Source organism: Festucalex cinctus, chromosome 1, assembly GCF_051991245.1.
Source record: "Festucalex cinctus isolate MCC-2025b chromosome 1, RoL_Fcin_1.0, whole genome shotgun sequence".
Lineage (NCBI taxonomy): Eukaryota > Metazoa > Chordata > Actinopteri > Syngnathiformes > Syngnathidae > Festucalex > Festucalex cinctus.
Window position 1 is genome coordinate 49,845,269 of NC_135411.1, and position 15,767 is coordinate 49,861,035.

The 15,767-nt window shown below is 38.7% G+C and overlaps 2 protein-coding genes across 3 annotated transcripts in view; one reads left to right on the forward strand and one right to left on the reverse strand.

The window, feature by feature from the left end:
* Positions 1-359: 359 nt before the first annotated feature.
* Positions 360-11,334, forward strand: csf2rb (colony stimulating factor 2 receptor subunit beta). Of its 2 annotated transcripts, none has more exons than XM_077540086.1 (15): positions 360-419; positions 1,789-1,961; positions 4,272-4,389; positions 4,463-4,641; positions 4,715-4,869; positions 7,119-7,263; positions 7,400-7,532; positions 7,626-7,780; positions 7,972-8,105; positions 8,348-8,531; positions 8,640-8,736; positions 8,908-8,974; positions 9,066-9,166; positions 9,290-9,452; positions 9,584-11,334. In XM_077540086.1, exons 2-15 carry the CDS (start codon positions 1,856-1,858, stop codon positions 9,917-9,919), a joined length of 2,073 nt encoding a protein of 690 aa, XP_077396212.1. In that variant the 5' UTR covers positions 360-419; positions 1,789-1,855; the 3' UTR covers positions 9,920-11,334. The 2 variants fall into 2 exon arrangements, with proteins under 2 accessions (XP_077396212.1, XP_077396213.1); XM_077540087.1 differs by having other exon boundaries at positions 9,087-9,166.
* Positions 11,335-14,729: 3,395 nt separating this feature from the next.
* pdgfbb (platelet-derived growth factor beta polypeptide b) overlaps positions 14,730-15,767 on the reverse strand; it is a 13,949-nt gene continuing 12,911 nt past the window's right edge. Inside the window, exon 8 of the mRNA XM_077541485.1 lies at positions 14,730-15,767. This exon is cut by the window's right edge and continues 120 nt beyond it. The gene's annotated coding sequence lies outside the window, so the exon portion shown is untranslated.

The window sequence follows — 15,767 nt, forward strand, 5'->3', positions numbered from 1 at the left end:
ACATGTGTAAATAATATATATGCACGTATTGATTTATTTTATTTGTATTGTTTGCCTCAACTCGTTCTACTCTTGTAGTCTCTCAACCTGTTGTTCTGCCTTGTTGTCCTCCGGTTTTAATATTTTGTATTGGCTGTCATGTATCTCGAATGAAGTATATGGTGATGATTAGTCAGTCAAATGATTCAACCATCATAATCTCAAATCCACCATTGTGGCTTTAGCTGTTTGGAGGAAATATGTCTCATAAGTTAGTGAGAAACATGAAATAAGTTGCAATGGTTGCTTCCCTTGTGAAATAGATGATTAAGCATTTGAATAAAACCTTAGACCAAGGCAGAAAAGAGGAACTTAGAGACAGCAAAAGGAAACAAAGCAAGAAAGCAAAACTGCGAGTCAAGAAGCCTTCATGAAGTGAGGTAAGTCTCTCACATAACTTTGTCACATTTGTCTACAACCTTGTCATTATCATCCTCTTAAAAAAAAAAAAAGTTGTAGTATATGTTTTAGTAATCCATGGTGATTTATATCAATCGTTTGTTTTACAGCAATGAACAACTCAGGAAACCGGAAAATGTCATTGTTATTTTTTAGTTGATTGGTGATTGTTTGGGATGTGAATTAGGCCTGAGAAATCATTAGATATTTTAGTTGTCGGGATTATGCTTCAGCTTTTCCTCCGTGAAATTTAATTACAAATTTAAAACAGTGGGACCTTTTTGGAAGATTGATTGGCACTTCTGTCACACAGATTAAAAAAAAAAGTCCCTGGTTTGTTTCCAGCTTTAACCACACATAACAGCTGACTTTGGTACTTTCTGTAGTTGGTCTGGTTTACTGTAACCACATCTAAAGAAATGGAAGGTCAATTTCCAGTCGGTTCCTTCATCAAGGCACTGACACATGATGTAGATTTGGTCTGCGGGCGTGACACGATTGCTGCCCACTGCTGGTCAGAGAGCACATACAGTATCTGTCAAATTGGGTACGTTAACTTGAAATTTGCCATCGGAGAAGAATACAATTTGCTCAGAGATGATGCTTGACTTTCAGGTTGTTGTAATTCCAAAACCAATTTTCACATAGGAAATAAAGTGAATTAGTTTGTTCCAGGCGACTGGGCGTTCAAGTTGGCCACTTAAGGGGAAACAGCCCCGACCTCATCAAAAGTTTACTATTACATTTGCGGGGTGGCGTAAACTGTTGGAAGTAAGGCTTGCCAGTGGGCCACCCCAATCAGATTGGCCAGACACACACAAGCTCACTGGCACTGTGAATTGATCAACTTCAAGCACTGGAGCCACCACCTTCACCACTCAACAGCAAGGGGGACGCCAGTGCAATTAAATGAACAAAACAATGTGCCAAATTAATCAATATGTACATAATTACCAATCCAACATTGAGTTGGAAGTAAAATAAAGAAAAATAGGTTATCAAAATGACTAGACACTAATGTTCATGGAATTTCTAAGAGTGAATGTTAATTCCAAGACATGCCTATATTTTAACACGAGGGAAGTGTGCAGCTTTGTATTTATATTTTCAGCCACAATCTTGAGCCTCTGTAGGTACTTTTATGGTGCTGTAATCCCACAGGAATCATTTTTGTTTATCAGGACTTAACACATGTGGCAGAGAACAGGAGAGCGGATGTGGCGAAAAAAAAAAAAAACGTGCAGACCACCACAAAGGAGAAGTGAGGGCGATAATGTGGTTGGGACTATTTTCTTCACGATTTCGTGTAAATTGACTTTGTTACTTTCTTTATGCCTTCCTTCTGATTAGCATACTTCTGAGTGACGTCAGCACACACTTTTTACTGAGAGCAACCCAAAGGGACCTTTAGCCAAGAATGTTGCCTCTTTTCTTGGTGCTGTTTTGGTGTCTGCTCCCCTCTCTGGCTCTCCTCGCTCATCCAGACGGATGCCTCATTCATCACACCTACAGCTCACATGACGGTAAGATTCGTATATATTCTCATCAGAGTTTGCAATGTTAAGCACTAATTTAGGTTCAAATTGGGTTGTACTGTTGCGACGTGTGTACTTATTCTAATCTATACTGTAGTCATATGGATTGGATCCAGACCCGTCACCAGAAAGAAATTGTAGGGGGGGCATTACCTTTTTTTGGGGGGGCACACTTCATCAACCTAAATCTAATGTTCATCAGGTTGAACAGCGGCATTGTGACAACTGCAAAAGTGCTCAGAAATATTTTCTGTCACTTAAAAGCAGAAATCTGAAATCTAAAAGACAAACTGAAAAAAATGTGTAGTTCATTTTGCATTTATTCAACTCAAAAGTTCATTTGAAACAAATCCACTCTTCACTTCTGTAAACAACTATGTCCGAATGAATGACTCTGTGACCCAGCCCCTTCTATCTGGAATTGGCTAGCAGTTGCCTTCATTTGCGTGTTGGATTAGGGCTGTACGATATGGACAAAATTTCCTTTCATTTTTGCCAAACATCTCTATTCTTTGATCTTTGACTCAGCATGAGACTTCACATCATTTTACTTTTTTTATGGTGCCTTCTGTATTTTGTGTTATTTTATTTCTATACTTGTACAGATTTTTAGTATTTTATTTGCGTGTATACTTATCTACTTATATTTACTCTAATTAATTTTATTTTGTGTTATTTTGTTTCACTTGTGTCTACTAAAAGACTAATAATTTCTATTCCATGCACAACACTTTGTATGCAGCAATGGCTGTTTTAAAGTGATTTAGAAATAAGGTTGAGTTATGTCGATGATATACAGAAACAACATATGGGTTCAGTGAAAAACTAAGCAGAATATCAATCCAAAAGGATGTGTAAAGTGCTGTTTTTTTTTTATTAGAACTTAGTGACAGACATGAACAAACTTGGCAATAAAAAAGAGAATTCAACTCACATTGTACTGCAACTGCTTTAGTGATAAATAATTTTATGCTCCTTAGTTGTTGTTGTGTATGTGTGACTGCTTGGGTCTGTACTGTGTATTGCTACAATTCATCCGTGCTGTGTGGCTTGACTAATTAAAATAAAAGTTTGACACTCACTTGTAAACGTAACTAGTGGACTCAGGATTCCCATTGATGTCAACTGTGTCATCCTGGATCGAGGTTTGGCATTTGGTGGCTTCCATAAAAGCGGCACGAGTGCTCACTGCTCAGTCTTTGTCCCAGCGCCAGCCGGCAAATGCGCACCATCTACCCGGAAGTAGATTTGGCTAAGGCACGTCTGCAGAGCGCGTGTCTCCCCCCCACCCCACCCCATCCCTCCTTATCCTGATTGTCATTGGCTCGCTTAGTTGTCAATCACAGCCAAACTTGAAAGGAGGTATGTGGTTGGCTGGCACGCCATGCTTGACTTAAAACAGAAGGCGCAAGTTTACGTGACTGATAGGACGAATAGTTGGTGAGTCATCTTGCTAGGGCGGGCACGGCTGACTGACAGGGCGGGCACGGACCCCCAAGGCCCGCCCATGGCGACGGGTCCGATTGGATCACATGTTTGTCGTTGCATGTGCACAAGTACAGAGCAATGAGGCAAAACTAATCCACGAAACATGAAACATGTCATGAGCTTTTGGATAAGAAAGGACGATGCTTGAGGGGGGTTTGGGGTATTGGGGGGGTAAAAAAAAAAAAAACGACAAGAAAAACTCATGAAATATATATCAATCGTAAACTTATTCGAGTGATCTAAAATTGTCTGTTTTCTTACTAGCAGGAAAAAATAAAATAAAATAAAAAAAACAACAAGTGTATTGGCACTGTTTGCCAAGAAAAGTGCTGCTTTAAGATATTATGAATTTTGGACTTGAATTCTTTAAATATGTAATTTCTTACAAATATAAAACATATACAGTAAATAGATTGGTTTATTCAAAGAAAATTCCGAATCTAATTTTTTTTGCACTAATAACAGTGCATAATGTTTTAAGATAAAAATTTCATTGATTGCATAATTTGCTTCTCTGTTGCTTTTCCAATATGTGTAGGCTAAGTTAAGTTAAACAGCATTAATGTACACCCATTGGAATAAAGGCAGTTTCCCAACCTTTATTAACGATTATTATTATTATTTTATTTTATTTTATTATATTTTATTTTTTATTTTATTATTTTTTTTACATTTTACATTGTATGAGTTGCAGATTGACACACAAACACACTTTCACTGAAAGTGAAACTGGATAGTTTCCTGATGATCTCATAGCACAGTTGCTGGGAATAGAAAGAATGAAGTAACCCATGCCTGTGTGTCACGCAGCCTTAATGAAGTCATTACACTGTCAAAACGACTACGAATCGTTCGTCTACTGCAAGTGGAGGGAGGGGCCAGACGTACGTGCGCCACTGCAGCTCTGGTTCCAAACCGAAGGCAGCAGGTAAAGACAACTTCAAAGTCAGAAGAGAGGAGGTGGAAGAATGTCACTGTCAATCTCACGCTTGTGCTCGCAGGGAGCGATGTGAACCCTTTGGCGGCGAGGTCCGAAATGCAGATGGGCACAGGACCGTCCGGTGTAGATATGAAACGCGTTCTTTTTCCATCGGCATCCAACACACGGTCTTCTTTGTCAAGGACGACAATGCACTCTGCTCATCTGCCTCACGAAAACCCTTGAAGCTTTCTCAACATGGTATTCATGACAATAAATGCATGCTGGGGAGAAAAAGACAATATGGCTGTGATTGTGTTTGTGTGTTTCACAGTGAGAGCACGCACACCTGTGGATTTGTCCAAATATGACACTGCAGATGGATCGCTGGGGATCAAGTGGTCCAGTCCTTATCCCGCATCATCTTCTCTGAACAAAAACATCATATACCAACTTGGCTACAAGGCAGAAAGACAGGACATGTGGACTGTAAGCACAGGGAAAAATCTTCTGCTATACACTCACCTGTAACAATCCATAGAAATTGTTGTGGTGTGTCATCAGGACTGAACTGGCACAAATAATGGCATTTTGACTTAGGCCCGCCGGTCCAGCCCAATTCCTGACAACCTTGGCTACCATGTAGATCTACCACTAACGTTTATTGGTTCAGTTTGCACTCTATATTGTAAATGGATGAATGGGCTGCTCCTTCTAAAAAAAAAGGGGGTAAAAGGGAGGAAAAATAAAAATAGAATAGCACCACAGCGGCCCACCAGGCATCTGCCCAGTATGCCAGATGGCCAGTCCAGCCCTGTCAACCACTCTTAAAATAGTTAGGTCATAAATTGGAATGATCCACTAATGTGAGTCAATTTGACCCAACTTTGAGTTGTTTTGTACAAAACAACCCAAAAAGTGGGTTGTTTTATACAAAACGATTCAGGAAATTAAATTCAGAAATTAAATTGAGTCAATTTGACCCAAATTTAACTGGGTTGTTTTATACAAAATCATTCAGAAGTTGGATCAAACGGACCCAAGGTAACAGGTCACCCAAACTGTTGCCCAAATTGGGTTGTTCGTGAAACAACAGTTTTAAGAATGAACACTCGAAAACAGGGGTGTCCAAACGTTTTCATTTGAGGGCCACATACAGAAAATCAGAAGGACAAAAGGGCCACATCATGTTATGAAGAGAAATTTTGTTTAGTCCTAAAAATTGTACAAATAATTTATTTGTGCTTTTTCATATTTAGAAAAATGCGACAGTATATAAACCAATTTATTTGTAATATGGCAGTAGGGTTATTATAGTTTTGGAATTTTTAATTTTAGTTAGTTTTTATTCGTTTTCAGGGTGGTTCTGTTAGTTTTTATTAGTTTATTTCTTTAAAAAATGCTTAGTTTTAGTTTAGTTTGTTAGTTTCAGTATTAGTATTAGGTTTTGGTTTTTTGTTTTGGTTTTTTGTGTGTATTACTTGTGTGCAATATTTTAAAAAAGACCATGGCAGCAACGTCATCTGAAGGTGCTTTTCTATTGGCTGCTGCTAGATGACGTCATTTCTGTGTGACATACTTTCAAATGTCATTATTCCGGTTTATATCAAAATAAATCTACTAAAAATCACATTTAAAATCATCCCCAAAGGCTCATACATTAAATTAATTACCAAAGACGAAAACGAAGGACATGTTTGCTATAATCATAGTTCGTTTTAGTTAGTTTTGTAAACATAAGATGTAGTTTCAGTTCGTTTACTTTTTTAAAAAGCATTTTTGTTTTTATTTTATTTCGGTAACAATGTTTTTTTAATTTTGGTTTCAGTTTTTTCATTAGTTTTAGTTAACTAAAATAACCTTAATGGCACCTGTTTTTCGATACCCTCCCTTCTTACTTTGACCATCTCCAAACATTTTTGTTTTGTTTATTTTATTTGAAATGAGTCAAATGCCATTTTTAGTATATGCCGCGGGACACTGAAAAATAGACGGTGGGCCACAAATGGCCCCCGGGCCGTAGTTTGGACACCACTACTCGAAACCCATTGGCTCAAAAATAAACCAAATTGGATCAAAAAGGGACTTTTGGGGTTATTCATTTGACCCAAGAAGTTGGGTTGTTTTCTGTGCTATTAATTTAATTTGACCCAATTTTTTTAGTTAACTATTGGTTCATTTTTGAATTACCCCAAAGTTGGCTCAAAAATAAACCACATTGGATCAAAAAGGGAGTGACCCAACTTTTTGGGTTATTCAATCGACCCAATAAGTTGGGTTGCTTGGTGTGCTATTAATTTATTTAGAACCAACTTTTTGAGTGAAGTAACTCTTGGTTTATTTTTGAATTAACCCAAAAGGTTGGGTCAAATGAATAACCCACAAAACAATCCAAAAAGATTTAGTTGCTTTGTGGGTTATTCGTTTAATTTTGTGTTAAATAACTCAAAAAGTTGGGTTCATTTTTGACCTAATTCAATTGGGATATTCACTTAACCAAAAAAAAATAGGTAACTCACAAAACAGTTGTTTGTGGGTTATTCATTCAACCCAACTTTTTGGGTTAAATAACTCAAAATGTTGAGTCAGCCCATTATTGACACAATTTGGGTTATTTTTGACCCAATTGCTTTTAGAGTGTAGTGAGAGTATAGTCCATCCATCCAAATCCGAGCTGGTTCTGGCTAGATTTGCGCCCTGGGCGAAAGATTCCCTTTGTTTGTGTGATTGTGTTTCAGATTAAGAATGTGACGAACACAGACGTCAAACTGGAGACACAACTGCTGCTTCCGGGTCACAGGTACGAGGCTAGAGTGAGGGGCCGGGCCAGCGTGGGTCAGTGGAGTCACTGGAGTCCTGTGGTGACTTGGAGGACTAAAGAAGGTCAATTATCTGCAACTGAGTTTATGATTCAACATTGATAAAATATCAACAATTTGCAGCTTTAAAGTAAAAAATGTCTATAAAGTCAGTTGAATTTCCTGCATTAAGGTCTCTCACTGTCTCTCTCTGGTCTTAGACAGCGGACAGTTTCCCAGTTTGTATTGTGTGCTGGATGGCGAGAAGAAGGTGATTTGTAGCTGGGAGGTGAGCAGAGAACTGGATCACGTAATTACCTACCAGCTGGCCTGTCAACGCAACCACACTGCACCGTGAGTCAAGCGTGTGCGTGTTTATAAAGAGAAGCTGATGGAAACTGACCTCCATATGTTGGATGCCCCGCCTTTTGTAATTCCCGCCTGAAGGTCTGAAAGCTGCTGTACGAACCCGACGGTGACTTTTGACCCCAGTAGGCCGTTGGTGCGATACAGCTGCTCGCTGATTGTGGCCATGCCTGCACATCTGCTTGTGGAACTTCAGCCCACTCGCAGTGCAAAGACGTTCAGGGCCAATGAGCACAGTGAGTAATTGACATGCAATGCCAAAACTCTGACGGGTCATGCTCAGACCACAGTGGTGAAGTGATTGAGTGGCTCCCCCTAGTGTTCAATGGCACAACTGTCGTCTCAATGAAAGCAAAAGGTCATTAAAGGGCTCAATAAAATCTGTGTAATGAATGCCAATAAGCGTCTGTTGTCATGTCATTTTCAGTTTGTCCCAGGCCACCACAGCAGGTGAGTGTGAGAGAGGACGGCAACAACTGGCTTGTGGATTGGATTGAACCCAGCACGGCTTCAAAAATCAGACTATATTATCAAGTGCGCTATTACAGGACGCAGGATGAGGTAATAAACAATAAACCTTGAAATGAGTCCTTTAAAGTTATAACTACTGGGAAAGCTCACACTCATAAATGTGTTTTATGCTCTCAATCTATTTTTTTATTCTTATTGTTAACTTCTCCTGTGCTGCTTTTATGACAGCATGCTTTTACATGAGATGTTTTTGCCTAAGCTGATTTACAAATGCATTGCATTCTATTGCAGACTACATGATGTCATATTTGTAGTTTTTAATCCTTTTGCAGGATTCCTCTACCCTGCTGAACATTTCGGAAGGTTCCACATCAGTGCGCATCTTGGGTGCATCTCTGAGCGCATCCCAGCCCCACCAGGTCCAAGTCAGATCTGTAGTCATCCCCGGAGAGGGTTCGCTCTATGAAGGAAGTCCCTCAAAATGGACCGAGCCGGAAGACTGGACCTCACATGCAGGTATGCTACTGTTGTATGCGGAATGTTACTTTCCATTTATTTGCTTTGTTCCATAAATGATCGCCGGATGGATTTTAATATTATGATCCTGTTTTGCATGCCTGGTAGCCACGTTGTCCATCAACACAATTGTCTACTTCGGCATCGCTCTGACTGTGGTCGGAGTCTTCATCATACTCTTCCGGACTGTTTTAGCTTGCCAAAGGTACTTTATTAAAACATATTGTTTTGATGGTGTGGTAAGAAAGTGGGTAGCACAGCCTAATTGTTCCGGATTAGCTGTATTGTATGGTATTGTTTCATATTTTACACATACTGTACCAACCACACCAAAATTTCTTGTTTGTTTCTGTCATTCCAAAATATCATCAAATAGGAAAGTGATTCTTTGGGTGGACACAGTTCCTTCTCCTGGCAAAAGCAAAATCCTGTCAGAGTTCAAGGTGGGAAAATAACATCATTACATAGCGAATTATTTATTTATAACAAACCAAATTTTTTTTTTCTTCTTTTGATTGTATTTTATGGTAACAGCAAAATATTTCTGTAATCCAGTCGGCCACCTGCCGGGCCCTGATGGAGAACGAGGACACTTATATCTGCAAAGTGCAGCAACTGTACAGCTTGCCTACATGGTAACATTCCTCACTTTTTTGACCACTTTTACTACTTAAAAGCATTGCTCCTCTGTAGTCAAACACGAGTCATGATGCTTGAATTCATCAGTGAGATGACTGAAAATAGTCTTGCACTCCCAGCATCTCCCCAAGCTCCTCATCGTGGCCACCTGAGGGTGCAGAAAATAAAGATTTGGAGCAGGACCGACAGGACTACAAGTGTAATAGCCTGCCCCTCCCTGCTGAGAAGGTTAATGGCTGTGACCTTCCATTGCACTTCAGCGGCCCATATATCCTGTGTCAGGTCAGCTGCTCACTCAAAGCCATCCATCAGCTATGCGAGCACATAAAATAAAAAATAAAAAAACGTTATAGACACATTTTACAGCCTTTTTCCTGGAATGCAATACTGACTTGTGGGTGTTTACATGTCAGCCATTAGATTCCACGTGCATGTGTGAAGAAACAAAGAGCAAAGTAACTACATCTGACAGTCCTTCGTCGGTGGACTTCTCCCTGAACGGAGGTTACGTGTGCGTCCCCCATGACAGCGTCTCCGCTTCCACATCGGAGCTGGTGTCGCACTGGCACGCCAACGCAAACACGCAAAAGCGGGAGCAGAACCAACAGAGTGCAGATAACACAGAGTGGGCTGATAAGATGGTCGACCTCAGGCCCGACGGCGGCGACCCGCCTCCAGCATACAGCTCAGAGCCCCCCTGCCCCACCGTAAGGGCCTCAGGATACTGCGTTCTGCCCCCTCCCTCTTAAGAACAGTGGAGCGAGCGGACTTATCACAACTTGTCTGTTGAACATTTATTCAATATCCTACGTTCTCTTTGTACTCAGTAGTAAGGCTATTCAGCAACTGGTACAAGGGTCAGCAACCTTTACTGTCAAAAGGGCCATTTTAGGCCAGATAAATAATAAAAATTCTGTCCGGAGCTGCAAAACATTTGAAGATTGTGATGAAGGAAACAGTGTTAGCGTTAATTAATGTACTGAGGGTCCAGGAGGGCCCTAATTAGAGCTGCACCACAACACAAAAATATTCAGAATCCAATTCATTTTCTTCTACCTTTTCATACATTTTTAGACTTTTATGCCTTTCTGTAAAATTTCTGATATTTTTGGCAATTTTATGGACATGTGGTCATTTTCTACATCTTTTCTTTTTTGGACATTTAATGGCTTTTTTTTTTTTATTTTGTATTTTTTTTTACTTTTTTCTGCCTTTTTTGCCAATTTTGTCAACATTTTATGGTAATTTGCTGTCCTTTTGTTTTTGAATATTTTACAGTTACTTTTTGAACATTTCCTTTCTGCCTTTTTTATTCAATTTGCTGACATTTTTGGCAAATTCATGGACATTTTATGATAATTTTCGCCATCTTACTTTTTAGACATTTTAAAACTTCTACCTTTCAACCTTTTTTTTGACAACTTAAAAACTTGGAATCTAACATATTTTTAATACTTAATTATTAATTTTTCATTATTTAATCATTAATTCATTTAAATAATATTTTACCTAATTTAAATATCTTGTGTACCATGAGTAAGAGAGCGACAAACTGCCTGTAGCACTAATTGAGATATTTAGGACCATACTAATACTTCCAGTAAGGGCAAAAATGTTCAGTTGTTGAACAATTAAATGACAAAGTACTTGCAAGTAACACAAAGATGTTGAATAAATGTTAAAGACTGCTTCCATACTTAATGTTTCCTAAAAATACATATTTAAAAAAAACACACACACACACACACACACACACACAAAAAAAAACAAACAAACATAAAATTTGTGTCTCACATCTGACCAGTCGGGGGCAGTAGTTAGCTGAGACCGAAAAAGAATTTTGTATAAAGTAGTTGCAGCATCTTTTTATTAAAACAGAACTGAGCAATAACTGTCCGTCCAACATAACTGCCATAGGAATGATCCTTTATGCTCAGAGGTTTAATTTCACTGTATGTTTAGTTGTAGATTTCAACTGAACTTCATTGTATCATGGGGAGGTGTTTCTAGTATTTTATGTTTGCTACATGAAAGTTGGAAACATCTCCAACAGGACTGTGAATTTTTAACCAATTCAGTTAAACAGTGTTTGTAAGCGATGTGATATCTGTTATGCTAATTGTTTATAATTGCTTCCATAAAATCCAGAAAGTGAATTGCTGAAGTTCACAAGTTCATACATTATGTTTGCTATGTGGTCATATAAGCATGTTTGCACAGAGGTACGTGTTTTTGCGACTTGTTGTCAATGTCCAAGCTTGGCAGGCACTGTGTACATAAATTATGTTCCTGACATTGTGATGATATTGAACTTGTGTGTTAAACAGCAGCAGCCATGTTGCCGTGAAACCATTTTATTTAGCCAGTGACCAGGTTCAGGTACACCTCTACTGTGCGTTCAATTGTGTGTTATAGACTAGAGAATAGTATAATAATCAACAACAACAACAATAACAACATAATAATAATAATAATAATAATAGCATATTAAATATGAGCACAAACCAGCAAACAGATGAGCTTTTCAGCAATTAATGGAGGATAGGTTCCTCAAAAAAAAAAAAGAAAAAAAGAAAAGTGAATTTGCAGGTGCACAGTTGCCCCAAAAATCATCCAATTTGTAGTTCAAACAAGCTTTTCTGGTGAAAATATGCCTGAAATGTCAAATAAAACAGTTATATCATGCGTTTGTACAGGTCACACCATCCATGCTAATGAATTTACATGTTTATACACAGTGAGTGTCAAAACTTGAGTTGTTCATTGTTAAACTCCTCCAACCAGAAAAATGGTGGGAAAAGATCAATATTCTGAGGGTGTCACATGTTATAATTGGGTGTCCATATGATTTAGTGACATGGCAGATTTGTGCTGCACCTGCTTTCATACTCCCCGAACAACACACAAAACATAAACACCTCCTGTCAGACAATACTGCAGGATGTTTGATAGATGTTGGTCCAAAAAACTGCTTCATTTGTTTTTATGGTGCAGAAGTCAAGTTCAGACTATCAAACATTGCACTGAAATCCTGCAGTGTCTCCTTTCCATTTCTTACACAAACAATAGGAAAATTAGCCATAACAAAAATAAAACATTTAATAGGCGTGATTTGCAGTTTTAAGGTTCATCAAGGCAGCATGTTAGCACAACCGCCTCAAAGTTCTGTGCTTCAAATCCAGGTTCCGGCCTTCCTGTGAGGACTTTGCATGTCCTTCCTGTGCTTTTGTTGGTTTTCTTCAGGTATTCAGGCTTCCTCCCACATTCCACAAATGCATTCTTTAAGTTAAACTGAAATCTGTGTAAATGTAAGTGGATGGATGGATGGATGGATGGATGGATGTTTATACATTCTGCTTTGCAACTGTACACACGTTTTGTAGCATTTTGTCGAACAGCAGCTAGGACTAAATATTGAACAAACATGTAAGATCAACTAGGAATTGAGAAAAGAAGAAAATATGGAGCCGGTCCCTTTTCAGCAGTGTATGGAATGTACTCTGGATTTTTTTCCCCCCCATTTTCCAGTCATGCTGGAACAGAAACGGGCCTTTCCCAAACTAGTCCCACAAAGTTGTAAGTGATTTACAGTGGAGCCAAATGTGAACACAATCTGTTTGTAACAGTTTAACTTCAAAAGGTAAAGTTACAGATCATGGTTTATATTTTTGGCATTAATAATGTATAAAGTATAAAAGTATAACGATACGGTTAAGTGCAGTAAAGTAAAGCTGCTTACCTGTTAAAGATGCCTGACAGACACATACACATAATGAAACGGCAACAGGATGCTGCATTAGAACACAGGAGTGTGTTTGTTTTGACATTTGTGTATGAAGAATCAGTTATGAACAAATTTACATCAATAAAAATGATTATGTAAAATGTGCATGAAATTTACATTTTAAATAAAACAAGCAATTGGGATTTCCCTATAGTGCATGAACCATAATTTTTTCCCCATACATTTAGCTTGATTCGGAGAAAAGCAAATGCCTTTTATTATTTTTTGGCAGGTGTAGATGTTATATAAATATTATTATATATATAATAGTAATATTTTACTATTGGGACTGTACTACATCTCGGCAAGCTACATTGGTTTTTAATTAAATTCTGTGATTCTTTTTTTTTTTTTTTTTTTTTCATCATTGCCCCCCTAATTACTGAAAGCACTGCTACTTGTGTCATGTTTTGGTTCTGTGGGGTTGGTATTTTGCAGAGGCGGGCATCGTCATTGACTGGAATTGATGATTGATGGAGGTGCCCACCTTTTTGAACAAACAGTTTTTGTTGTGAATGTGATGCATTAATGTTTAAAGAAAATTGCTGAGCAATATGGGGAACTTCCAGGTGCATGACAAGATGTCAACCTGCTCGTGTGTTTGACCTTGGTCATTATAATGGAAGGGAAGCAGCAATGTATTATTATTATTTTTTTATTTTTTTATTTTTAGCATTCCATCCTTTTTCAGGCTCCAAAGAAGCAGTGACATTCCTGAGACTCTCAGTCAGCGTCAGGCTATTGTTCCCTGGAAGAGGAGGGTGCTTCAGTGAACTGAGTTGAGCCTAATTGAGAGTGTGCTGGATCATAGTTGCTCATCTGTGTACATCATGTCCCTCTGACCCTTGTGGTACATCAAAACAGGAAAATAAACGCGTTGCGAGGTGTGGGGAGTCACATCTTTTGTTCCCTACTGTGACATGAGGGAATGTGGGCCAGGCTCAAACTGGCAATTATAGCCAAGGTCTGGTTTGGACATTAGCCTACCTCATTCATGGTATTGTTGATTATTTTTGTATCAAAGGGCTCCTTTATAAATCTTATTCCATTTACAAAAGTCTTCCCTCTTCCACTGTGGATTGTGTGTGGGGTGTAAACCGATGCAATAAATGACGGTTCATTACATTTTTCCCAGTGGCTGTTTTCTAGTTAGGTAATAGTGTTGTTGAGGCCCAACTAACCATATCATCCTTTAAGGTCAGTTAGTCGGCTTTGAATCAGCCCAGGTCTTTAGAGACACGCCTACATTGTCACAGTGCTTGACCCCTTGTGTGACCGAAATGAGCATGAACATGCTTCTCACGGGCCTTTCTCCTCTTCGTCCTCCCCCTCGCTCCTGTTTGATGTTTGCAGGGGTGCCGAGCAAGTGGAGCTTTGGCTTCCCACCTCCATGTTGAATTTGGACAGGGTCTGCTGTTTAGAAGTGTTATGTGTGTGAGAGGTCGACAGTAGGGGGTTAAACAGTCACACGTGTACAGCAGGTCAACAACTTGGGAAATGTGTCAACTAAAACATCTTTTTTTTATAAAATAGGAGCAGATGACGACATGGTCGTGCTTGTGGCTGCTGGAGGAGGGTGTCAGAGTTCACCTCATACATTTACAACTGAAAAGCCTAATTTTTGTGAGTTTCACTGTGTGAGAGTATCATTTTAAGTGCAAACAGAGATGCTGACTACATCAAAAAACAACCAAAAAAAAATCACAAAACACAATTTTTAGCACATGATCTTTTTACCATAAGAAAATATCATTAGTTTCTTTTTTCCCAGAAAAATCATAATAAAAGAGACAAAATCAGTAACAATTGTAAGTTGACAATAGACACTTTCAATAACTTAAATTTCTGATTATGGATCTTTAAACACAGAATAACAACAACAGTTTGCTTCTTCCTGCCATCTCTGATGGGGACATGAACGACACAACACTTCTTGAATTTTAATCATGTTCAAATAAAAGGCCGGTAGTGTACAAAAACAAGTCTGGACACTTAAACATGTTAAACTGTAGGTTGTTGTTTTCTTTTTAATACCTCTTTTGATTACGGAATGTGATTGGTTCAGCCAAAAATCTAGCAGTGGAGGAGGGACGTTTCTTTGAACTATTTTGGAAGGGTGCTGACATAATTGAACACTCACAAACATACAAAGTAAACACACTTGACATACAAACTCAACACCACAATACGCTGAAGGGTTTGACCTTTTGAAAAAAAACAAAAAAACAAAAAAAAAAACGCTCCTTTTCAGTTAGAACCCTGACTTGCATGACACTGTTACATACTGTATTGTTTTCAACACTGGTGAAGAGGGTTAACCCCGAGTAGTAATTGTGATAAATAAATAATGATGTAGGAAGCAGAATGGCCACAGGTGCAACATCATCACCTGCTTGCCTTTGTTTCGATTTGTCATGCTAGTCACGTCCAGTGTTTGCAATGTGTTAGATGCCATTAAACATGGTAAAAACTCCTCACTGTTTCATTGGTAATTAAACGCTGTCAACTTTTGTTGGCTGTGCAGCCCGCTACGTTGCTCATTCCATCAGTATAGCAGACCACACCGCTGCATTTAGAAGTCCGCTCTTTACAAAACAGTCTTTCAAAAACAGGCTTTTTCATTACATGCCAATATTCATGTCATCATAGAAGCGCAAATTCTCTCTTGTGTTATCAAAACAAGCATCCATTTGGAGAAGTTGCACTGATTGAAAATCAGTGTTCAAACGCACGATATTTGGCACACATTTTTGGCAAGTCTTTGGGTGCCACATCCAACTTTTGCTGAAACGTGTCATTTTTCGGTGTCCTTC

Coding starts and splice junctions, on each gene's coding strand:
- csf2rb (XM_077540086.1), top strand. CDS start 1,856: ATGTTGCCTCTTTTCTTGGTGCTGTTTTGGTGTCTGCTCCCCTCTCTG. Junction 7,533..7,625: donor CAACGCAACCACACTGCACC/GTGAGTCAAGCG, acceptor TCCCGCCTGAAG/GTCTGAAAGCTGCTGTACGA. Junction 9,453..9,583: donor GCCCATATATCCTGTGTCAG/GTCAGCTGCTCA, acceptor TTTACATGTCAG/CCATTAGATTCCACGTGCAT.